Source organism: Thunnus albacares, chromosome 12 (genome assembly GCF_914725855.1).
Source record: "Thunnus albacares chromosome 12, fThuAlb1.1, whole genome shotgun sequence".
Lineage (NCBI taxonomy): Eukaryota > Metazoa > Chordata > Actinopteri > Scombriformes > Scombridae > Thunnus > Thunnus albacares.
In genome coordinates, this window is record NC_058117.1 from 13897530 (window position 1) to 13924074 (window position 26545).

General features: G+C 42.5%; 1 protein-coding gene across 1 annotated transcript; it reads left to right on the top strand.

The window, feature by feature from the left end:
- Positions 1–593: 593 nt before the first annotated feature.
- LOC122994124 (paired box protein Pax-3-like) lies at positions 594–20078 on the top strand. Its single transcript, XM_044368640.1, has 9 exons — positions 594–1482; positions 2088–2323; positions 2769–2898; positions 3178–3321; positions 12458–12657; positions 13258–13423; positions 13545–13765; positions 17362–17625; positions 18708–20078. The coding sequence occupies exons 1-9, from the start codon at positions 1398–1400 to the stop codon at positions 18723–18725; spliced, it is 1464 nt and encodes a 487-aa protein (XP_044224575.1). The 5' UTR covers positions 594–1397; the 3' UTR covers positions 18726–20078.
- Positions 20079–26545: the final 6467 nt, after the last annotated feature.

The following is a 26545-nucleotide window of genomic DNA, read 5'->3' on the forward strand; positions in this document are numbered from 1 at the left end:
TTTCATCACAGTGGTGAAAAGCATCTCCACGGACACGCAGGACCAGTGAAGTTAAAATGAAAACTTAAGACGATCGTTAACTTTCTCCCACGCGCTGATGCCTTTTCTGCGTAAAATTGAGCGCATGTATCGTAGCGAGCAATGCACCACACAGTAATAACTGCTTAGTATTAGTAATTGACCTGCACACGCCTTTTCTCTACTCCACAATCTAATCTCTATATGTGTAAAAATCCAGAATAATGATATTTTTGATTAGCTCAACTCTGTGTAAAAAAAAAAAAAAAAAAAAAAAAATCTATAATATCTCTGTTTTCAGTCATTTCATTCGTCCTGGAAAATAGTTATAATCAATAAACACGTAGGCTCATAAAACATCTATGAAAACAACAACTACTTGTAGTATTACTAAATAATTATAATAATAATAATAATAATACCAATAACAAATATTTCTTTAGCAATAATTATTCAAGTAATTTCTTTAAATTCTTTATGTTCAAGTAAGGAAACTATTTGTTGTGAATGATTGTGTGAGTGTGTGTGTGTGTGTGTGTGTGTGTGTGTGTGTGTGTGTGTGTGTGTGTGTGTGAGAGAAGTCTCATTTGAGTGCATTTGTATTTTCAGCCACCAAATATGAGCTCATATAAGCCACAATGTGTCTATATATTTAATATTTTCTATCATAGGGTAGTTGTAATTATCATATTGGATACTTTTTATAGCTTAATTTATCTGTGCTAATAATCCAGTTTAGTACATTATTAAAGTTTCATCCATAGGACCAGCAGTGTCCTGATTCCTCATTTCTACTGATGGTTGAAGTAAACCATATGTGGACTTAGTCTATTTTTTCCAGAGGCAAGAAAATACCAGTCAGATACAGTCTTTCTTCACCCAGGTATGTATTTAATTGGCTTTATTAAAAGTTGTGAAAAGTTTCATGCACAACAGCAGAAGCTTGTGACACGACAAGTTGACCCTCGTGAGGTCAATCCAGACAGAGGGGAGCTCCTGCTGTCCAATCACAATGCTCCCCCAGCCTCTGGACGTCCGGGTCTTTGACCAATCAGCAGGCGCAGCGCGGAGTCAGAGGGGACAGCGACCACAGATAAAATGTTTGACTTCCATCCATCCTCTCAATCCATCCTCCCAATCCTCGCAGGACTGTTAGCAGCCTGCACTTTGATTTAAACTCCCACCTCAGCCCACATCTGTTACTGGATACCAGTCAACAACGTATCTGAGGGATTCAGTGTTTTTTTTTTTCTTGTCGAGGAAACTTGGGCAACTCAAGGAAAAGGAGGCTGCATCGCGTCTGTAGCTGCATATTACAAACAAAGATTATTTTCTTGGATTAAAAAGCGACACTGTTACCTGACAGAAAGTCAGGAATCATGACAGCGCTTGCAGGAGGTTTACCGAGAATGATGAGACCCAGTCCTCACCAGAACTACCCGCGGGGAGGATACTCTCTGGAAGGTAAGACACGAACAGCAGCTGCTGCTCACTATTTCAACAACTCTGAAAAAAAAAAAAACTTCAGCAAAGTTGCCGAGCGCATCTTCAGAAAATTGTTAAACCTGTAAAATTGTCCTTTAATCTTGTCCTAGTGATTAAGAAATATTATTTTATTTAGAAAAAAACTCACAAAGTGGCAACACCACATTTAATTATTTATTTTTAATTTTTCTAATTATTAGCCTCATGTTTCATTCTTCCTCATTTTATGATTTCTTTATAAATTTTATGAGGAAAAAAAAGAAATCTAATTGCGTGTAAAAATGTATATTTCTCAAGCTGCTGGCAGCTTGTTATGAGCAGTTCAGTTTTTCAAGGCTGAATATATAAAATTAACAACGTGTTGACACTTTTGCTGCGCAGTAAATATTGATTTTATGCTGCTTGTACTTAAAAAGTTCATCTGCTTCTGAAAGGTTTTCTTGACAGGTTTTTCCTTCTTTCTCATCACTTTAAAGTTTAAGTTAGTATGTCTATTTTTTTATACTATAAAAACAAAGTCAAACACACATAGCGCACAGTTTATGAGCATCCATCTCACTTGGCTCCCATGCGCTGCTGTCCAGTCTCTACTCCGTTAGGACAGGGTCGGGTCAACCAGCTCGGCGGTGTCTTCATAAACGGCAGACCTCTTCCCAACCATATCCGCCATAAAATCGTGGAGATGGCCCATCACGGTGTCCGGCCGTGTGTCATCTCCCGTCAGCTCCGGGTGTCCCACGGCTGCGTCTCCAAAATCCTCTGCCGGTACCAGGAGACTGGCTCCATCAGGCCGGGGGCCATCGGAGGCAGCAAGCCAAAGGTGAGAGATTCTGCCGCTGATGTTTTGGGGGAAATATGGTAAATTGTAGCTAAAATGTGAAGAGAGTTGCATCCAAAAAAATCAGTTCAGTTATGTTTTTTGAAATCTCTTATAGTTTATTCGGAAACATATAATGGTGGCTGAACTTTTTTTGCCCTATAAACAAGGAAAACCTCATTTAAAAAGGTATAAACTCTGTTGTTTTTGAAGTCTAAAATTTTATAAGCGTGTGTTGGTAATAAAAGCAAACACGGACTTGATTCAAAGTCATACAGTTCAACGGGACCTTTTGGAGCTTTATTACAACTTTAGCGAGTTTGGCTTTATGTAAAACTCCAATCCCAAATTCAGGCAAATCAGATACTTAGCCTATTTGTGTTGCACTACGTAGGCCTTGAATGTAAAAAAGTAACCGTCTAGTCTTGTTTCCTTCCTCCCACTAAAGCAAAGCGCTTCTCCAGAGGTGGACAAGAAGATCGAAGAGTACAAGAGAGAAAACCCGGGCATGTTCAGCTGGGAAATCAGGGACAAATTACTGAAAGATGGGATCTGCGACAGGAACAACGTTCCCTCAGGTATATGAGACAGTTTATGGACATGCATATAAGAAGGCCTACAAGTGAAGACGTGAAAATGATTCACTTATTTTTCCTAAAAAACCCACATCCTCTATTAATTAGATACAAATAAACAGTCGATTAAATATGCTTCCCTCCTTTTTCTGGAGTGCGTAAACAACTTTTCATATTGCTTTGCACGAGCACATAAAGGACATTTTTTTGTTTTTTTGTGTAACTGTTTTTTTTTTTTTGTCCAAATATATTGAGTGATTTTCCTCTTTTTTCCCCTAAAAGTGAGCGCCATCAGTCGCATCATGCGGTCAAAATTCGGCGGAATTGGTGAGGATGACGACGATGATGATGAAGGGGTGAAGAGGGAGATGGAGGAAAACGAACCACGGACAAAACACAGCATCGACGGCATTCTGGGAGACAGATGTAAGTTCAGCGTTAATGATTTTTCAAACAGGAACGTCCTCGCTGTGTGTCCGTATAGTCCCCAGATCTGACTGTGAATGTTGTCAATAACTAGATTTATTTCTGGGTTGATTGTGGATGCAGGTGATGCTACTTTATAGTTTTGTTGTCTGTAGTTTATCAGCAATCAGGTGTAGACAGAGAACTTTTAATATAGGCTAATTGCCTATAATAAAATAATAATAATAACATGTGTTACGCACTAACCACCGCGACAGTAAAATGCGTATATATGGAATCCAACATAGAGGAGTGATAAAGCTTTATGTCTGATCTGAACAGTAAAATTCAGATTAAACGCATTAAAGTTGCAGGTGTTTACGCATGCGCTCAGGCTTCCGAGATTTAACAAATGGGCAGAGAGCATTTTTTAAGTGGATAATCAAACATTTGTCTAACTTCCAAGCCTGAGAAACTTTTTTTTTTTAACACACAATCGGACACTTGAGGATGAACTTCAGGGGACAAAGCAGAGAGAGTCCATTGAAACGCACACCTCAGTTTGACGCGCACAAAAGCCAAACTCCAGTGAGCGGCTCAGTGGTGTACAAAAAGACGCCAAGGCCTTTCAAAATGGGGAAAGAAAGGGAGAAAAAACTGCGCTGACAAAAGGCCCGGAGAAGACATTATGAACCCACAATGAGCGATGAATTATTCAGGGACACCAATAGGCCCAGTGCGACCTGGTTTATAGACTACTCAAAAAAGTGCCAATTTGGGGGCTTTCCCCCACTGTTTACAGTTAGAGAAAAGGAGATATTGCTTCCAGGCAAAACAGAGTAGACATCAGGCAAACACCTGTTGATTTACGACCTGTTGGGGTCTGGAGAGGGCTGCCACAAAAGGAAAGTTTACTGTTGTAGACATAATGCAGTCTATAGTTAATTATTGATAGCTAACCTCTGGAAACAGCATGTTGTGTTTTGGCAGTGATATGTATGACGCGCAGATTTATTCCGTTATAGGTTTGGCCAATTGTTAATTTTTAAGAGAAGGTTGCTTTAAATATGCAGAAAAAATAAAATGAAAATTAAATCAGCGCATTTCTCAACTGGAAAAAAAAAGGCTCATCATGATTTTTTTTCTTGAAATGTGTTAAATTCACCTCAGGCCTTGCGTAATAAAATTGAAGAGCGCCGTTATTTTTGCGCACGGAGCTTTTGTCACAGTCTTTGCGCAGTGAGCATGACGTTCAGCCAGTGAGCGCAGGGAAACCCTTCTCTCCACTAGATTAAACCCAAACCTTTTATTTCTCTCCACTTTCATCTCAGACAAAGTCCGCCCCTTTCCTTTCCGCCTAGGGCGCACACATTCATGCAATATCTGTGGGCACTTCCCTCTCCCTCTTCCAGGCGAGACACATCCCCAATACTGATCAGGCATTTCAAACTTTTAAATTATTTCTGCACTTTTCTTGCAAAGAAGCATTAACTTTGGCGCAGAGCGGATGCCTCAAATTAGAAATAATTAGGGATTTATTTTTTTTTAAAAAAAATCTAATTAATCTGAGTTATAGCCTTGTTGATCATCCTCTTTTAACCACTTTTTGTTGTTTAAACTGTGAGTGTGTTACAGCTCACACAAAACCTGCTACAAGAAAACAAGTCATTTGTGATATTTATCTTGAATCAATACTTTTAGGCTGATATGAATAATTGCTAAATAAACAAATACTGTAATATCAACAATTTTTCATCAAAGTGGTGACATCCTACATTGCAAACAGCTCTGAGGCTTTCCCCCCCCCCATTGATATACAGAACAGCAGTATTTCTTTTCTTGTGTCTCTTTGTGGAAGTAGTTGTTGTTTTTCTCTTTTATAGCTCTTCATTAGAATGTGAAAAGGGTGGTTTTGGGGACTGAGAGAATGTCTTCTGGCCAAATATTGATTAAGTAGGTGTTTGCAGAGGCTATTGTTGTGGTGGAGAGAGGCCTGTTGCTCTCTGCCCCTTTCTCCTCTACCACTATTGTTGGCTTTCCTTAAGTGCTAAGATCAAAGCTGACTCATTTAGATTTATTTGTCTGGGAAAAGGACTGCAAAGGTTTGTGGGATAGAGTGTACCGGGCAGCCCCAGGTCTGCATGGCATTAGCAAGTGGCTGGAACGTTGTGGGAAAAGGATGTTTGCTGGGATGAATCTGATGCGAAGTTGTTTACATCTCCTTTAACTGTTGAGTTATGGGAGAGTGTGCAGAATTTAAACACAACATACACGGTTGAGTAATTTCAAGCCGCTGCAGTTTGCCATGTCTTTGAAAGAATTATTTGTGCTTTTTATCACATTTGTTTGAAAAGCAGCAACATATTCATATCAGTGTATTTGCATATAGTTTTTTTTTTTTTTACATCATTTTTTTTTGCCATGAGTGGCACAAAATTAAGTGATAGCATCCTTCCCTCTATTTATTACTGTTAGCACTTTAGCCTCATTTAACTAATTAAAGTAACCAAAGTCATGAAAGAGGAGTAGCCACTCTTGCGGGATCCATTTATGGCAGTGGGGGTGAAAGGGAGAAAGAAGAAGAAGAAAAAGAAAAGCTCAGAAATACAAACAGTCAAAGGGATAACTTTTCTTTAAAGGGAATCCTGCGGTGCCAAATTGAATGAGCCCAGTTCTTTCAAATCTGCCATGGTGAACGCAGTCAACATGTAATAATTGGTTTCATTGAGGTGCATTCCAACAATCTGCTGCCATTCTCCTGCCTCTATTGTCCGGCGGCAGGCAAATAGCCAGAGGGACAGGAGGAATCAAGTGCTGACAAAACATGAAAGATTTAGCTGCTTTTGTCAAAGGAGCTGAGTAGGACTTTGTTTGTGTAAATAAACTGGCTCCCTGCGACTCTGGCATGGATTTAGCACGAGGGAAATTTAGAGAGTGTAAGGAGAGCGGAGAGATCATATTTGTGTTTGAGAGTGCACCGTATCTTAAAGCCGTCAGAGCATGTATATAAGACACATTCAGTTCAAGCACCACTGAAAGGGGGAAATGATAGACTTCCACATGTAGCCGCCACATAATCCAATTTTTAAAGTTTCATAACTTATATTCTCAAGAGATGTCTAAGAATATAAACAGATACATTTCTCTCACACACAGGGAGCAAAAGAAACTGAGTAGTAGGGCAGTAACCCCGCAACTGTAAACCGAGAGACAGACGTTGAACTTCTAGGACTCGTTTGTTTGTTAGGGGTTGTTGCATTTCCACGGTGCGTAAGTTAAAGATTGGAGGTTTAAGAGGAGACCGTCTATAGTCACCGGAGACAGAAGGCCTCAATACAACCAGAGGAATGTCTGCTACAGCCGCATTTCCATTTTCCTCTCAGGGCTGGATAATGGAGAAATTTATATGTGGGCCTCACTCTGTGTTTTCCTGTGTTAATAGAGCTTCTAATGCTAGTTTAGCCCAGTGAACTTTTGGGAAAAACAAGCCAAAATTTACAATATATTTCTGGCCACAAGAGGTTGAGAGACATAGATAGATAGATAGATAGATAGATAGATAGATAGATAGATAGATAGATAGATAGATAGATAGATAGATAGATCAGTCCCTCTTCTCACATATAAATACTTAAAAAAATTACGTTCTGTTTTGGCATGATTCTCAAGGCTCTCTTTCTCAAAAAAAAGAAAGAAAAAATCCACACTGGCTGATCTGCAACTGAATGCCGACTCTATGCTTCATTAAAGCCTCTTTCTCTGTTGGCACCCACATTGTGATCCTCCAATATTAATTCAAAGGACAATTAATGAATGCAGGCCAACTTTGAAGTAATGGGCTGGGGTCCTGCCCTGAGCCGGCCCCTCGGAGCTGATGTACTCTCCACATTCTCCCCACTAACCCCAGAGACACTGTGAAGTGACTGAAAGAGAAGCAGTGAGCAATGGAAGGTCAAGGAGAGGAGCCCCAGTAGAAAAAGAGCTCTCTATTTCCTTGGAAGTATTAGCCAAGCAAAACTCTGTGATGGGGAGGATAAAGGAGTGTGAAGAGAAAAGGGTCGGGGGCGAGGGGACTCTGCAAAGAGGAACACAATGGGATAGTTAATTGAGTAAAGCCAGACAGCGTTGTCAATCACTTAACTTTGTTTAGCCTCAGTTTTTGTAGAGCTGTTTCACTCAACGCATTGCACATTATGGACACGCCAGCACAACTCTGTTGCTGTTGTGATTAATGACTTTTTTCCTTTCTGAACAAAGAAATCCACTAGAAAAGAACAGAAAATTAGGAGATAAGATTTTTTTTTTTTTTTTTTTTTTTTCAAAAATGTGTTCCCAGTTACAGTATCTATTTCTGGCATTTTTCAAAACAGACAAACTGAAGCTGAACATTTGTGGGCTAAACCCATAAAACTATAACTAAGATACTAACAATAAAAGTGAGTGTTTGTAGAGTAAAAAAAGAAAGTGTGGAATGTGTTGAACTCTGTGAAGTTTTGTTGCAGGGTCAGCGGTGAGGCCGTCTTTGCTGCAGCACTGTGCAAGAGCTGTGAAAAGGTCGGGGGCTAACCTAGGGTCACTCAACTGTTAAAACTATCAGGCCCCATGAAGGAGGTTACAATAATGTTTAGGAAAAGATGACAACTGACTGACTCCCTAATATCGCTCCCTGATGTCACACCAAAGAATCAATGTTGGTAACTTTCATTTTAGGAGATTTTGCTTTTTATTTTGGAGAGAGTAGACTGGTTGTTCTGCACAAGATGATTGGTTTGGTTGTCTTTCTCACCTAAACAAGGCTGGGCTGAGGTGAATTGCTGCTGGTTAGTCTCCGTTTGACTGGAACGTGCGGCAGACTGGCCTGTTGCTGGAGCCCCGCGTGGGTTCTGTGCAGTTGCTTTGTCCCTGCCCCGAGGGTGGAAATGCCACCGTGAAACTGTCACCTAACTGCACCACAGTGGAACTAAATAATAACCACCGCACACTGGGCACACATAATAGCCATGCAGCGCCATTTGTGGCTTTTTGTCACTTCACCAATATTAGACAGAGATACATCTTTCAACGTCATATCGCCCGCTATTTCTTTGTCCGTTAAGTGCCAACCTCCTGCGCCTATTCACTCCACTTTTTTCTGTCCATCACATCATCATCTCCCTCTCTCTTTCTCTCTCCATCTTCCTCCCCCCCCTCCCTCTTTCCCAGGCAGCTGCAGGTTCCAGGGGGCTCTTTAGCAAGTCAAGTGAGCAGCCCACTCACTCCCATTTTTCCCTTAACTGTTAACCCCAGCTGAGCCCATAAGCTGTCAGTTAACTATTCTTCCCTCCGGTGCATCTGCTCGCTCTGGCTCTATGTGGCATGCCACTATTTTATTCAGTGGCCTACTCGCACTGTGCTCCTTGGCCTGAAAGGGCCCGATCTACTTCCCTGGGCAAATAACTAGTTCATTTGTCTCTTCTGCCCTTTGTTTTGTGTTGCGAACACATGTCACCAGCTCAATTACCTTCTCTATTAACAGCCCCTGGAGGAAGGGTTAGCCAGCCCCTACCAAGACAAGACTATAAACTGCCCCATATGCTCCCCTTCTCTTTCTCTGTCTCACTGTGGCTCTTTAATTCACTATCTCTCTCCTCTCCTCTCCTCTCCTCTCCTCTCCTCTCCTCTCCTCTCCTCTCCTCTCCTCTCCTCTCCTCTCCTCTCCTCTCCTCTCTTCTCCTCTCCTTTCTTTCTCTCTATCATCCTCTCTTCTCCTAATTTCTTGCTTACTTCGCTACCGTTCCTTTTCTACTTATTTTGATTCTTTCTCACACTTTCTGCCGCTCATATTGTGCCATTTGAAGCTACGTTTGTGAAGTGACATGCACATGTGTGCACATCCATGGATGTGTGCGTCTGTGCATGTCTCTTCATATTAGCATCTCTCTAACGGGTGGAAGGGGGATGAATGCTTGGCAGGGCGAGTCCTGGCCAATGTAGTCCAAGCAGTAAACAAGAGCAGCCTTTATTCTCCCAGTTGGAATCCTCACTTGGTTTTTTTGGCCTGTTCGAGGCACTACTGCTGCAGGTGAAGCTAATGGAACTGGACGTTCCCCAAGTTCACATCTGTGACCTTCTGGAGTTTATCTCCCCTGCCTGTCAGTCTCTTCTCTTGATCGATAAATGGTTCTATTTACCTTGAACGCTGGGTCTGTAGCACTGTCTGTTTCTTGTTTATTTTTGTGTGCACATGCTCACCTGTAAATGCACGTGTTTAATTGTATTTGAGAATCCCTGATCAGTGAAAAGAACTTGTTGAATTCACTTGTTGAATATTCCACTCCATCAAACTATACTAAATACTTCCCATCAAACTTTGTTAAATAAATGTGCCACAATCCATTCTGTTATCTAAACTACCTTGTTAACTTACACCTAACATTGTTTTGAAATGTCTGTTTTTATAGATAATTCTGCAGCAGCCCCAATTTCCGTTTCAGGGATAATAATCTATCTTTCTATTAAGATTCTTGTCAGAGGCACAGCCAAACTGTGAGTGGCTATGGAGTATTTTCAGCTCCCCAGTGCTTTAGCTGCAGCGTAAAATTTGATTTGGGTGTTTAAGTAAGGAGGTCGAGGCCTCTCTTTGTGTGTTTAGTATCCTCTTCTGCTGTTTGTTGTGGGGAATGTGTGGGAACAGCCCGCGCTGAGTCTGCTTCTGCATCGGCGTGCCTCAAAATCGATCCACAGCAGCGTAGGAGCCTTGTTTTGAAACGTCAAAGACGTGGATGCAGTGAGGGGTGAGCGCAGAGAAAGAGACAAGTGAAGTGAATGGATGAGATGGACGGGACAGGTCCACTTTTAAGAATGACCAGCATCCCCCCATTCTCCTTAGCTTGGCACCCCACACCCCTTCCCCAGCATCTTCTTCAGGTGCCTTCAGCCTCCCATCTCCTCTCCATGTCAACCCCTTCAACTCCCCCATCCCCCAATTTTGTGCCCCTCAGGCTGTGGAGGGAGGGGATGAAGGAGTGCTCCCCTGCTGTGCCCCTCTGCAGCCCCCAATGGCCCTTCTCTGGACCCCTTTGTGCCCCCTCCTCTCCCTCCCACTCTTCATTCCCCCACTCAGCCCCTGGCCCTACAGCCCCCATCTCACCCTTCAGCGCCCCCCCCACTCCCCTGCTGGGCAGGTGACAGGCCCCTGAATGCGGGCCCGGGCGTCCCTGATGGCTCCTACAGATGGAGCGTGGTAATCGGTCCAATAGAGCCCTGCCACAGGCTTTTCCCTGCTAAGATACAAAGGCTTGGCCACATCACTTCCAAAAAAAAAAAAGACAAGAGAGTGAGAGAGGAAGAGAGCAAAAGAGAAAGTGCGAGCCAGAGGATGACAAAAGCAACACTGTCATTTGCCATTAAGGGAGAGTCTGTGACGGAGTGTTTTCTCTGTAGTTACTAATAATAAAAACAGGGAGAGAAAAAGAGAGAAATAAAGGGGGCAAAGGAGGAGAGATCCACCCCCACCCCGCAGTTAACATGAGTTACAGTGCCAATGGGGAGCTCTCTCCTCTGTGGAGGTTTATGAGCTCCCCTTTCCCTCCCTCAGGAATCTTTTCGTTTCTGCTCCGTCATTGGTTCTCTGTCTTTTTCTTTCTTTCTCTGTCCCTCTGTCATTAAAATGGTAATGACATCGCGTGTTACTTAGCTTGCTCTTTCCATGAGTCCCTTTTAATGTTGTTTATGTGCTGATTTATGAAAGCTGCTCTTACTAATCAAAACAATATTAATGTTTAAGAAATGTGTTTATAGGACAAATATCAAGTTTTATTTTCATTGTTTGTGGCCCTCCTCTGTGTGCCTGATGTATTATATAGTTTGCTCCAACTGGTCTCAGGCCACATCCTTACCTAAACAAACCACATCCCAAACTCATAGTGCGTGTTCCAGGAGTATCTAAGCATCCAGCCAATCCCCTGTGAGCCTTTATGCCAGCGAGGCGCCCTTGGTTCAAATGTAATAAAGAGCTCCTCTCAGCATCAGAATCTACTGTGCTGGCGGTCCGGAGCACAGCAGCATTCCCAAGGACCAAATTCGTGTGTAATGCCTGGTCAGACACACACTGGCAACCGGCACAAACATTTCCTGCTTGGCTCCAGAGGCTCCAGAGGCAAGGGGAGATCCCTGCTGCCCCCCTCCATGTCTGACTTGGCACTTTTTAATTAAAGCTTTAAATCTGGAGGGCAGAAGGAGAATGAACAGTCTGGGGGAAACAGACAAGCTTCTGTCCCGTGCTTAAACCTCTCTGTTGCTTACACCTGTCTCTCTGGCTGCCGGTTTCTTTCTCTCTCTCTCGTATTCTCTGTCTCAGCTTAGGTGTTTGCTGCATAGTCTCGGTGTCGAAAAGGTGCAGTGAACCCTCCTCATGAGGTTTAAGAGGTCCCTCCGAGGTGGATTTGGGAGTGGATTCCAACTCTTTCTGTCTTGTGTCCATCTGTGTTCGACACATTGTCATAGACCGCGTTCATTGAGTGAAAGCCCATGGCCCAGACGCGGCAGATGCATGTTTGTGAGTGTGCGTATGACTGAGAAAGAGATGGGGGATTGCAGACATGTAATGGCGGACAATAGCAGGCTGTCACGCTAGTTTGTGGAGCCTAATCATTATTTAATAGACGGGTAACCTCCCCCCCAAACACAGCTATGGTCCTCAGTCTCTAGTTTCAGGCCTTCATTGATTCCCGTCTTCTGCTGAATTAGATCCCAATAGCTGTCTCCCAGTTACCCGCTCGCTCTCTCCTGCCCTCAACTGAACAAACAGATTAAGAAGCACCTGCAAAGGGCTGCCTGCCCTTCACTATGGGACCCTATCGGCACAGTGCACAGCATGGCTAAGACTGGGAGAGACACAGTGTCCCAGGGAATAGATGCCCCGGGGGGATCTAGTCCTCTTTAATCCATGTTCAAGCAGCCTCTGGCTTTTGATCCCCTCAGGAACCACTGAGGAGTTTAAGGCACCAGGAGGACACAATCTAAAGTGGCTCTGTACCATGTGTCGCACTCAGCACAATCTATTGTCTCGGATCTGGCTATTGTATCCCAGCTTAGTATTTACCCCAAGTTTCATTCTGTATCAGTTCCTCCTCCTCTGAATATTAAGGTAACAGTCTGTTTTTTTTCGCAATTACAGCCAGTCACTCGGACGAGGGTTCCGACGTGGACTCAGAGCCAGGCCTGCCCTTGAAGAGGAAGCAGCGCCGCAGTCGGACCACCTTCACAGCAGAGCAGCTGGAAGAGCTGGAGAGGGCCTTCGAACGCACACACTACCCCGACATCTACACACGAGAGGAGTTGGCTCAGAGGGCCAAACTCACAGAAGCTCGAGTTCAGGTTAGACACACTCTTCAACCTCAAAGTCTCAGAGACCTAATCTTGACAGCAAAGCAATGTGTCGGTCTGTCATGGATATGTGTCATGTGGGCGTTAAATTGCCGTGGGATGTTGCCACACATTCCTTACAGCCATTAGACATGTGTTCCCTCCAACCCTCGACCCCACGCCCGACCCCCTTCCACACACATACAGACACGGACAAACACAGACACACTGGGCCTACTGTGTATGAGGACAGCTTCCTATTATTGTCAGGCTGCCTGCAAAAAAGGGCTATGTAAAGATCCCAAAGTACATGCCTGATTTAGGTAGTGTGCTAATATAGGCTTTAACAGCTTTAACAGCCCTCTGGCGTTATCTGAACCCTGTGACTCGCAGTAGCACACAAAGATGTAATGTCTTTGGTTTCACTGCACGTTCCAGATGTTAAGATCTCTATCAGTTCAGCTCCCTGTAATGAGACAGAGAGGCCTCGCACACACAAACATACATTCACAGACACCATACACAAATGCAGATGACCATATAGGTCCACTTATTCTGTTGGGTTAGCAGATAAATAAACACCACACGCTCTTGTCTCTGTTCTTATTTCAGGTGTGGTTCAGCAACAGAAGAGCCCGGTGGAGGAAGCAAGCAGGAGCCAATCAACTGATGGCTTTTAACCACCTCATCCCCGGCGGTTTCCCCCCATCAGCTATGTCAGGCCTGCAGCCCTATCAGCTGTCAGACAGCCCCTACCCTCCTACTTCCATAGCTCAAGGTGGGCTCAACGTTTTGGCTTTTTTAAAAAAAAATTTGACTACTCTGATTCTGAATCAGCAGCAAAATGACTATTGATGTAAGAAAATGGGATTTTAAATCGCATGTTTTATTCCCAACAGCATCGGAGCAGCCCAGTACAGTCCACCGACCGCAGCCTCTGCCCCCCACCTCCGTGCACCAGAGTGGGCTCAGCTCGTCGGCAGGCTCCCAGGATGGAGGCTCTGCGTACTGCCTGTCTTCCGGACGTCATGGCTTCTCAGGATACTCGGACAGCTTTGTGGCCCCGACAGGACACGCCAACTCTGTCAACCCCGCCATCAGCAACAGCCTCTCACCACAGGTTTGTCCATACATCTGTTATTGAAATACACAGCTGAAAATCCATGTAGAGACAGTATATTTGCAAACATGTACATATATGCACATACATTCTGCCTCAAACAAACACACACACCTATCCACACACATATATTATCATATTAGATGACTGGACGCTAGTAGTTCTTCATGCGGTTTATGAAATGCACCTTGAGGAAGGCTAATGATACACAAAAACGCACACACACTCCTCCGTGTGTGACCTAGGAGATGTCATTGTGGCGACATTAATGAAAACCTTGTTAGGCTAAAAAACACGGTAGCTTTTCATTTTTGTTTATTCTGATGGGTTGTTTGATGAATTTAAAATGTGGCAAACGTCAGTCTTTGGGGAGGGAGAAAGGAGCAGATATGAGGTAGGATGTATGGATGTCGGATGATGACACAAATCAAAACTGAAAAGACAATTATGGCCGATTACACAGTCATCAGTGTCCATCAGTGGCTCCCTACCAGCCCAGAAGATGGACTAACAGGCGGAAAACGAGCTTTTAACCGCCACAAAGGGTGGCCAGCCCACATGCAATGCATGCTGGGTATTAATTCCCATGAGAGAGAATCTCAGACTCCTGTCAGGCACAGATAAAAAACTGCCTTAGGCAGGTTTACTACTATGTGAATGCCTGAGGATGTATGTATATTGAAAAAAGAAGATCTTTGTTCTGTGGTTGCCAGGGTGCACGGTCAGAAAGTGGTAGGTGGCACCATTGTGGCTGAGGATATAATTGACTGCTTTGATATCTGAGAACTAGTTATGGACTAGAATGTGTTGTTTCCTCCTCAAGAACAAGCCACATTTATTCTTAAAACATTAGCTTTTGGGAAGTTAGGTAAAAGTGTAGAAAGACAGGGAAGAGTGAATATTATGATGTGTGTCAAACCTCTCAGGTCAGATTTAAACCCAGAGTGTCACTGGTTGATAGTTTTTGTCTCAGCCAGCCGAGCCAAATAATGATATGAATTATACTTTGTTAAAGTATAACTGGTACGCAAACCTGTTATCTGCCGTCCTGTAACAGAGGCTTTGGTGTGAGTTCACACACCCGCGGGGTCACAGAGTGAATGACTTTAGCTCCAGTAAAGAGGCCAAAGGTGCTGTGGCCTTGTGGATGGTTTCAGCATTAACCTTAGCAGGCAGCTCGGTCCAGAGTGGACATCTCATCTTGCATAGGGACGGCGTGCCTGGAATGTTTTCTCAGTCTGGAATTGCAATCACAGAATGTTCCAGTGTCTTAATTGATTGGAATGAAGTAATCTATCCCCTCATAACAAACTGTGTAATTTATGCAAATGACTCACTTTGTTGGCTAATTTGTTTTAATTCATGTATTCATTGCAGCTGTTTGAATGTATATTGCAATACAGTTTTCTCCATTTCAGACGAGGATAAAAATTAATTTCCTGATTTTAACTTAATAAGAGAGAGGAAATGAGAATTGATTAAATTCTATGACATTGGCAGTTAATGAAGACCTTTTTGCTCTTTAGAAAACTTTACAGCATCATTTTTCTTGAAACTACTCAGCTTGGATCATGTTGTGTTAAATCTTCCCTGGAATTATCTGATCATCTGAACTCCAAATTTGTCTGTGAAAACTACTCAACACTATCTACTGCTCTGTATCCATCAGGAGATTCAAAGGTTCAGTTAACTCCAGATATGGTCACATTAGAGCGCCGTGCAGTATTTGATACGGATAAGGTTTACTTTAGATAGGTGATATTGTTTTCTGAGCGGTTTGCCCTGCGCACAGAGCAGCAGTCAGGCCAGTGGTTTCCCCCGTGGTGCGAGGTCTCTGGCGTCTCACTGCTGATCTGGTGCATACCAAAGGAATCCTTTCTCACCAAGGAAGCGAGCGGCTGGGATTTGCACCCCCCTGAGACCTAATCCCCGGAACAACCTCAAAACAGACACACCATTGGGAACTGCTGCCGTTTCAGTTGCAGAGGGAGAGTGCATGAACACAGGAAGCACAGACCCTGAGACACAAGCGTGTACACACAGACACAAACCGCACAAACTACTGCACAGGAATATACAGCATGTGTGATGCTGTAAGGAGATATGACTAAACAGCACAACTAGGAGAAAAAATGTTTACATGACGCCACCAGAAAATGTTTAAGTTTATATATTTAATTGTAATAATTTAATCAATTAAATTACTATTTTCTGATGTATCTGAATAAATACAACTATTTATAAATATTAAATATTTTTAAAAATCTGTATTTTATAGTGATACAAATACATATGGACTGCAGTTACCTTTAGTAGTAAAAGAAATACTGGTTTTGTGGTAGGTAGCATCGCTGTGTTTGTCAGATGTGTGGGGTCAGATCACTCTGACAGACCAAACTGTAAATTACATACATTAAAGACACCTGAGGTTGCTCAGCATGTGCACATGTGCATGTGTGTGTGTGTGTGTGTGTGTGCCAGCTGGCTGTCAGTCGGGAGAGCCCCTTGTTTTTACATCACTCATCGTTACTCCATCTTCGTCATATTTTATACAGTTTCTATTTTGAGTGTATTTGGTTTTGCGCTTGGCTTCTCCTCTCTTTTCTCTCACATGGACTGTAACTCTTTCCCTGTAACTCTCGTTCTCTCTTTCACTCCATTTTTTTAGACGTTTTCATGACTTTGCTTCTCACGCAAACCTATGTTGCAGCTGTTCACGATGTATCACCGATACCCCTACACCCCCCTGACATCAGAGCAAAAAATGTTTAGTACACATGCGCGCACGCTCACACACACACACACACACACACACACACACACACACATACACACCTACTGTTACATACACACTTCTACACGTAGGAGAGGTAGCTCTCACACACTCATACACAAACACACCCTAACCCTCGTTCCCACGTACCCTTTGGCCTCTTTACCCTGGCCTCACAGGGACACGGTGATTTTAGGGCATCAAGAGAAAGTGAGCGAGACTATAAAGAGAATAGAGAGAGAGAGTATAAAAAGAAAGTGCATCGCTCTGAACAGAACATCAGACATACTCTTTTTATTCTCCTTTGAATTCTGCTTAAAACACATCACATTCTCATAAATGAATTTCAGGCAATTTATGTATTTTCTATTTATTCCATTTGCGACACAATGCTAAATATTACAAGTGTCATCACAAGGGAAAAAAAACAAACAAAAAATACTCTTTAGACCTCTTCCATATATTTAACAGGATAAGTCGAACAGAAACCACTAGGACTGAACTTTTTAACCACCATCAGTTCTCCAGTAATTCAAGCAGAGTAAAAAGAAACCACATGTGTGAGGGAAGCCAGTAAGAATATATTTCTGACCATAAACAAGGAGAGAGCCTACAGATTTCAGCCCACCTGAGTAGAGTAAAAGATTGATGGAATGGTGTAACTTCAGATTTAGGTGAACATTCATTTTGAGCAAATAAATGTTCTATTTACTTTGTGATATGTGTACAAATGTGTTCTGATGATGTTCTCATCATGAGCATGGTGCAACTAGAAAATCTTTTATATTCTAATCATTCAGTTTTCCTCTGTCTCTCCCTGCAGGTGATGGGCCTTTTGAACCCAGGTGGAGTACCACATCAGTCCCAGAGTGACTTTGCCCTGTCACCACTGACCGGAGGCCTGGAGCCTAACGGTGGCATGGCTGCCAGCTGTCATGGCTCCCAGCGCCTAGAGGCTTTACCAGGCCTGACCAGTATGCCCACCCTACCTAGCACCCAATCTTACTGCCCACCTTCCTACACCTCTCCAGCCTACGCCATGGACCACCATCCATCCTACCAGTATGGACAATACAGTCAGAGCAAGGTACGCATGATGTGTCTCTGTAACCTCTGCCCTAGCTGTGCTATTTTGCTTATATTTTCTGACTAACAACCCACGCTAATTGCACAGACCCTTCTGATGAGCGAGCTTCTCAAATCACCCCGCTCTGTGCTGAAATTACATGTATGTTAGAGAGCGTTAGTGGCCAGGTTACCTCAGTTTACATTACCATCATCAGATTATCCACGTGGCCCGATGCAGAGGCATGTCAGGGTCTTATCCCAACACACACATTTTCGCTCACTGTCCTTTCATGACCCCGTATGATGAGCCTGCCCATCAAACCCTAGTGTAGCTCACCTAGCCATGTAATGACCTCCGTGTAACGAAGATAGCCGCCCAAATGAAAGGAGCCACTTCCCAAAGCGTGTTTGACAGGAGGGAGGGGGAGTGTGTGGGTCAGAGCGGTGTGTTGGGGCTGATCCGGGGTACACTACCACATGCTGACTGGCCCATCAGTGGCAACATCTTGATGTCATTAATTTAGCCGGTCCTGGGAGAGACCCACATGTAGCTTTTGGGGGTTTGGTGAAATGTGTGTGTGTGTATATGTGTATATGTGGGCGCAGGCATGTATGCGTGTGTGTGTGTGTGTATAAAGGGAGGGTAAGGGGCTCCTTAACAGGGGGCGATTATGGCCTTTGGCAGGCCGGGATTAGAACCATGTGTCCCACTGGAGGTCAGATTTAGAGTTGTTATTGATCAGTGGAGCAGAGCCAGAGATCCAGGCTAAGGCTCAGTGTCAGGCTAGTTTTACCAGCCACATTAGGTTCAAAGAACGTCCAGAGAGATTCCCAAAGCTCTTCACCTGTTTTTCTGAGTTTTATTATTTAACCTAGGACCTCAGTTTCCATTCTCACCTGCTCTCACCTGCTCTTAAACATTTCTTGCTTCTTTTATCTGCAGTCCTTCCTGTCAAAATCACACCTCTCATTGTGAACGTCCCATTTCACATTGTTTGCTAGCTTAACAGTCAGAGAATTTAAACAGTTATAGCTGAATGAAATCCACCATGCAGAAAGGATATCTTTAACCCTCCTTCTGTCTGTCCATGTCCTCCTCAGGTGCCTTTCATTATATGAAGCCCACAACATGGCCCGAGCAGGAGGCTTCCCCCAGCCAGTCTGACATTCATCGCCAGAGAACACCCCCACCCACTGCCTTTGCCAAGCTTCCAGTGCAGGCCGGAGGACAGCCAGAGAGAGGAGTTGAGTGGGTGGAGGGGTTGAGGTGTTCTCCCTCAGCAAGGGAACCACTTGAGATGGAGGTGTAGCGATGGCGATGGAGGGGGTTGACTGGAATAATTAGGACCAAAGGCGCAGCCTCTCCTGTTACCTGGCACTCGCTTTGCTTGTGCGTCATGTCACGCTCCAAGGACCGAGCACGGTTGTCCATGCTTGAAGAGGAAAAGAAAAGGGGTGGGAGGGGAAAGTAAATACATTCAAGATTCTGTATTTGATTTTTGTAATAAGTGGCAGAGATGCAAGTTGAGGCGGACTTTGTGAGCAGACCCCTGTGCTTTTGGGGCCAACTTGATAGACGAGAGGTGGATTCCTATGGTTGATGGTTATCAAAAGGCCGGATGGTGATAACTTGTTGCACTCAGCCGCAAGGATCTCTTCATCACAATGTCTTAGGAAAATGATATTACTGTACATTGATGTGATTCTTGTGTAAGACATCGGCGATGAAAATGTGACTACACCGGGAAAAGCAGCAGAAAGGCATGAATCGAGGCCGAGTGGAGTCATAGCTAAACTGCAACCCAAAGAAAGTGCAATACATTCATACCTCATGTGATGTAAATTTAACACGGATCAAATATCCCTGATTATATCCTCAAAAACACACTCTCTTTTTTAATGTCATTCATTTTGGGTTGTGTGCATTGATCAATCAGGGGAAATCATCAAGCGATGAAAAACAGCAAATGTAGTCATAATGTCATTAAGCCAAAAAAAAAAAAAATTCTCTGCCAGTGAATACATTATTCAGTTTGACAGTTAATTTTGCTTTTTTTTTTTTTTTTTGCATGTGTTAAATTAGTTTTTACCAGGAACTTGCAAACACTAGTTCCATTTCTTATTTATTTAGTGTTGTTCAAGTGTTCTGTCTCTTCTGTATGTCTTGCTTAAGTAAGTCTTACACAATGTTCATTATTCATGTCTTTTTTCTTTTGTATAATTTTCATTTACATTGACATAAAATGATTTTGTTGTAAGAAATTTTGTGTACAATACAGCACTATTTACTATTTATAATAAACTATATAAAAATGCAGGAGGTTGTGATTTGAATGGGTGTCACTTATGGGATATTTTGTGGGTTTTTGTAACCTGGTTGGATTTTACATTGTAAAATTAAAAAGGTACACATGGTGCCTATTTTATAAGCCAATTCTAGTAGTTTTAGACTCAATATATTTGAATGTAAATAATTTTAGGTCAACAAAATTATAAATAAATAAAACCCTCACCATTTATCCTCGATAATTCTATTCCTGGAAGTGTGAAGGAGGCTTTTAAATACCATTTGACAATTCATTTTAGGAAATGAAATTTTATTTCTTTCTAAACATGCCAGCTGTTTTTCACTTTCTATCTATCAGGATAATGACAATACCTAGTCTCTGTGAGCTGCGTGTCTCATGCACACTCCGCAAGCACTAAATCATAAATATATCCACTTTCATAAACACTCCTTTTGGACAAATTCCTGCTCCCTAGGGGCTCCTTCACACCCCTTAATGACTAAAGCAGAGCTGCTGTAAATTATATAAGCACAGCGGCCCACAGGCACACTGGGACATCAGTCACTGACATGGCTGTACAGGGTTCAGAGGCTTTTGGCTCTCATTGCCAAACAGAAAGGAACTGTTCGCCCAGTTGGCAGACTCTTCAAAAGGTTACAGATATCAGCGGTGAGTTTTTATCACTCCCTCCTTTTTTTCCCTTCCCTTCTGGAGGGTTGAGGGTATGCAGCTGCTCATGCCAGTCATGGTATATGTCTAAAGTGAGTGCATAAATGGGAAAATAATGTTTTTGTAAATATTTTTTCATGTATCTGCATGTGTGTTTTAGTCTGTTTGTTTATGCTGTTTGTGTATCCAACACGGCCAATGATAAGATCAAGACAAGATCACATTTCAGTATTTTCTTTGTGTTCTGCAAACTTTTTTTTTTTTTTTTTTTTTTTTTACAAGTGCTCAACTTGTAAGACACAATGAGTGAAAAAGCTAAAGGGGTTGCTTTGGAGTGGAGTGTCAGTCAAGCAGCAACACACTGGAGACAACTTAACCTCTGACCCCAACACTCTTTGAAATGAGTAGACTACTTGACCGGAGCTGACAACAATCCAAGAGTCTCTGCAGCTTCCAAGCCTCTAAATTGAAAGTGAAGGAAAGAGCACAAAGAGGACGGGTTGAAAAAAGAAAAAAAAAGTTTCAGATAGGAAAAGACTTGTAAGGTTCAGAAAATACTTTCAGCCAAAATGTCCTGGGAGAAATGTAATCATGACTGCTCAGTTTGATAGAAATATTTTCAAAATGACTTACAATTCTGTAAAAATCATACTCTAAAGAAGGTCATGCTTGTGCTTCTATGATCCTTTAGTTGTATCCAATAGGAAAGAAAAGGATTGGGCTTTATCTCTGAAATACCGCCTTATCAAGACTCTTCAAGAGTGGGTGGATGACTCACAGCGTGCCTTTCCTAAAGTGGTGTAGTGCCTGCCTCACACACTTTCCATCTGTAGTCCTTCCTCAGCCCCCTTTGTCATTCTCTACCTTTTTTTTTATTGTGGTTTATTTTGATTCTCTGCTCTGTGTCTCTTCCACCACTGATTTTGAAATGAAACATATGAACCGGACCCTCCTGCTTTCTCTACTCTCCAGATGCCAGCAGATTCTTGAGGACAGTGGTGTCAACATCAACGAGCGCCAAATCAACAGGACTGTTTCCAGCACCACAGAGAGCCCTCTGTCCAACACCAGTCTGGTGTCCACCATCTACAGTTCCAGGGAAGCCTACGACAATGCTTACTTTTACATCCTGTTTGTCATGTTGTTCTACTCGTGCCTTGCCATGACACTTTTCATGTGCTTCATAAGCGACGACGAGGAGAAAGAGGACCCCTATGAGGAGTTCATAAGTCCTGGGCAGCCATCAACACAAGAATTCAACACAGGCCACATGGCAGAGAAGTTTTACTTTGAAGAAGAGAGCAGCCTGTGAGCCACAAGCTTTCTAAAGAGAGGGAGGGAGGGAATTAACGCATGGGGGATGTTTTGACAGTCACCAAGCCAGAAAAACGTCAGTGCGGACTACTCAGGCAAGACCTGCTAGTGATTTTGCAAAACCTGTAGTAAGTTCATTTTCCCCCTCCCCCCCCCCCTTCCATCTGACAATCAGAAAACTCACGCAAGCAGGCCGCCAGGCAGGCAGGCCGGCAGGCAGGCAGGCAGGCAAGCAGGCAAGCAGGCAAGCAGGAGACGGCTGCCTCTGATGATCTGAGAGAAGGGTGGAAACATGGAGAAGTGTGGGTCAATGGCAGGCCGGAATCTCCTCCTGTGAGGCCCAATCAGGATCAATAACACCGGGGCCTTCGACATGCACACACCACAGGGAACCAGGGATACCTCAACAGACTGATGGTGTGGACAACATGGACACTGTGTGTATGTGTGTGTGTGTGTGTGTGTGTGTGTGTGTGTGTGTGTGTGTGTGTGTGTGTGTGTGTGTGTGAGGGATGGAGAGTATTGACCTGCCATTGCATTTTCCATTCAGTTTGAACAAATTAGATTACTAAAATCCTGAAAAGAATCAGCATTTTACTTGATTCATGATCAAATCATTTACAAGCTTTTATATTAGACTTGAATATTTTGGATAAATGAATAAACTGATTGTGAGAATGTGAATATAGGGTTTCATTGGTGTAGTTTCACTCTAAGATGGACAGTATTTTGATTGGATTGGACAATGTTTGATTGCTTATACCAATATTCTGAGCAATATTTTTTAACAGAATAGACAAGAGATAAAATCCACATGCACATAAACATTGTTTCTGCATGAAATAAACTGACACCCCACTCTCAAATTGGCTCTAATTAGAACAAAAAACTACATGCAGCAGCCAAAGCTGTGGACTGAGCGACATTCCTTTGCCATTACATTTGTAACTGATCTTTGGAGGACTGGACGCGCAGCTACAGGGTCCGCTTCAACCTCTGGGTGACCCCATATGATCTAAGTTTACAAAGCTGTGGCGAAACGTGAACCCGGGACTCGGCCTGTAGAATTAACTTCAATTGCGCAGCGGGATCGTGGAGAGGAGCTTAAAGAGAACACACGCTTCTGATTTGCACCACACATCGTGGCAGAAGGGGAGGACGCTTCAGATTAGCGGACACCGGCAGCTGAGCAGGTACAGTATGATTCAGACGCACACACAAAAAAGGAAAGACACAAATTTATATATTTGCTATTAAGGGTCTCTGGGCAATTGAATCTGCGGGGTCAAAGGTGTGCAGAGACTGACAATGCTTGTCTAATTTGAACTATCCGTTCCTAGAGGTTATGCCGGCCCCTGAGGCCATGTGGACCTGTTTCCTCTTCTCCCCTCATAATTAAATTTCTGTCTCATCCTCCTGCCTTGAAGTTGTGGGGTCACCACGTGTAGACCATACCGAGCCTTGATGTTTTGGGCGAGCCTTCCCTAATAGGTCTATTTAACTCTCACCAGATAGTACAGACTGAATAATGCGCTTTTAAGTCATTATGTTGCTTATAACAGAGACTTTTTTTTTCGTTGTACAGTTGCTGACATGAGAGTTGTGTAGTGCGTTCTCACAGCTGTATCCATTGTGCTGTAGATCCATTAATTAGATACGGCATCGCAGCTTGGTTTGGTAACCTCTGTGTGCAATTGAAGTCCAAACTAGTCCGACTCACGCAGACTGCATGGAAGATAATAGGTGTAAGACAGCATCCATCCCTGCAGGCTGTTCTGAGGCACGCCAACAAGATAATAACTGACCTAGCCCATGTGTTAAACACTGAGTACCAGCTACTGCCATCAGGGAAGAGGTTTATGAATAGATTAAAAAAAACTCTTTTATCCCTACTTCAATAAAAAAAAAAAAAATTAAATGGTAACAAATGAAATAAAGATGAAACTGATATAAAAACCAACAGAGCTTTATTGTTACTTATCTGTTGATGATTGACTATTTTCCAGTTTTTGCACCTTTCTGTACTTTTTTTCTGTACTATAGGTTTTTATCTATCTAGCATCAGTGCATGTTTTTTCTGTCTTTTTAACTGTATGTTTTATTATTATGTTCTTAGATGTGTTTCTTGTTCCCTGTAGCTGTCTTACTCTGTCTTTTATGTATGTGGAATGGTTTTTATGGATGCAGCATGGGTGGAAGTCTGATCCAAATTTCCTACAATGTGAGACAATAAAGTGAATCTTGACAGAAATTTAAAGGCTGTTTCTTAGGTGGGCTGGAGGAGGACTTGAGCCTGATACTAACTAAGAGAGAGCGAAGACACACGGTGCATGATGGGTATTGGTGTTTTCTTGTGATACTGGAACTTCATGATGCTTATTTTGATGATTGATGCATTAAAAAGCCTCTGAAATCGCATCTTCATTTGTCTCCTCATTGGATAATAAAACCGAGATTTGTGAGTAAAGAATCGCTGTTTGGGAGTCTAAAGAAGAAAACAGCATCAACACCTTCTGTTTCATCGACTGTGCCTTCATCTGTGATGATGATGGTCCCGTAGTCCGGCCTTTTGCGCGGAAACTATGGATATGCTGCCACCTGCTGGTAAAAATATGACACTACCAGTATCCAGAGTCTTTACTGAAGGAAACTATCAAAAGCCAGAAGTGTTATTGAGCGTGAAGAGGTGCGGCATTAACATCAATACTGAGGATTATTGTTAACTCAGACCCTTTGGATTTGGTTTTGGAACAAACTTTGATCTGCAAGAATAGATGTATTATACCGAATATGAGTTTTTGGAAGAGCTTCAGCATAACATCCTGATTACCTCCGTGTAGCAGAGGAGATTTTGTATGCTGAAGTCCTGCTGTCATCCCATAGTAAATTGCTTTTTGTTGTGCTGGGTGCTGTGGGAGCAGAGACTGTGGATACTGTGGTTGTACTGCCATCTACTGGTGTAGATGTAGTACTGTTTCTGCCAATATGAATCCCATTAAAAGGGAAAATTCACTAGCCACAACATCTGATTGCCTGTTCTGAAAACGTTATTCTTGTGCACACAGGATGTAACAGATTATCTTGTAAGCACAAAATAATATCTTGTCTATAAATTGTGTAGTTTAAACTTTTTATTTACCATTTCATGACATGCAGGTCAGTTACACAACATCAGGAAGAAGCTGCACTTGAATCTTCAAATTCCAGGTTTGTCTGTAGATTGACAGCAGACAAGTGGAGCCAAAGGCAAATACCTGTTCAAAGATTAAAAATCTCTTTGTAATTTTTATTCATAGATTTAGGAAAACATTCAGGCTAAATAACTGATCTTGTCTGTAAAATCCAGTGAGAGGTTCACAGGTAAAAGTTTTCAGGTTTATCTAAACACTTCTGATAAGTGATCTCATCATCTGCCAAAGTAAATAAACTATGTTAGGATTTTCTTTCTGCTCCACTGACAGATGAGTTACACTGATGGTCTAAACAAAGAACACTGTTGTTTCTAGACTTATGACTCCAGTGACTGGATCATTGTTTACAAAAATGTAACCACACTGCATATTTATTACAGTGAAGATTTGTGTTAGTAAATCTCCTATGTACAAGCATTCAAACACACATTATGACCAATCTTTTATTGCACATTAATGATTATTCCAGAGGTATCAGATAGTAATAAATAACGCATTGGTATTGTATTCTCAGTATTGTCTAAACACACTGAGTTTATTGTTAGAGTGTGGTATAAAACATACGTATACGTTTATTTTTCCTCAGGAAGTTCCCAAAGCCTGCAAACTGTCACATCACCACAAAATATCATCCAACATCCAAGAGCCGATAACTACACAACCACCAACAAAGTCAATACCAAAGAAAATCAGCACAAAAAAATTAAGATTGTACTGTCAGGCTGATGGTACTTGAAACACATGAGCACACACAGGCATACAATCACACCCTCATCACATATACACATGTTCGGAAGCTAGACCTAAACTTTAAAGGCTATTTAAACAAGAGACAAAGTAAAAAACACATTTGATCCTGTTGCTCTAACTACAGGTGTTGATTGACAGCTGTTGGTGTCACTTGACTGATCAGTGCAAGTGGCAACTGCTTCTAACTTTTTGCATTTTATTTAAAACTAATCTGTTGTTCTAAAGGTCTAGTTAATGGATAATGGGTGGAATGTGTTAGACTTTAACTGATACTGTTTAACTAAAGTTCTTGGTTTAAAAGTTAACTAATAGCTATACAGTACTTGCTTTATGTGCATTCCCAATTAGATCACACTGCCACTTCATACAAGATGAGATAGGTCAAAGTCACTGAGTGACAAAAGTCTGACACCCTCTCACAATGAAAAAAGACAATGTGTCATAAGTCACTGAGTATTTAGTCACAGATTTTGCAAAGACTGGGGATCTTGCAGGGTCACTATTTGCAAGACTACAACTAGATCCCTTTTGAGATTATTTCCCATCCTGATCCTGGTGGAAATTTACAAGAAGAAAAACTGTTGAACAATGGAGCAGAAACAGAAGCTGCCCTTGTGTGTGCAGTGGTTTGTTCTGAAAAAACAGCCAAAAGAAAATGTAAATTAATTACTTAATTCAGTTATAACTGAACAACAACAACTGTGAAGAGAAACAATAGACAATACAC

What these genes read in the sequence shown, in the direction of transcription:
- LOC122994124 (XM_044368640.1), top strand. Translation starts at nt 1,398, where the DNA reads ATGACAGCGCTTGCAGGAGGTTTACCGAGAATGATGAGACCCAGTCCT. An exon ending in CAGGAACAACGTTCCCTCAG is followed by an intron (nt 2,899 to 3,177) that starts GTATATGAGACA and finishes TTCCCCTAAAAG; the next exon opens with TGAGCGCCATCAGTCGCATC. An exon ending in TCCTACTTCCATAGCTCAAG is followed by an intron (nt 13,424 to 13,544) that starts GTGGGCTCAACG and finishes TATTCCCAACAG; the next exon opens with CATCGGAGCAGCCCAGTACA.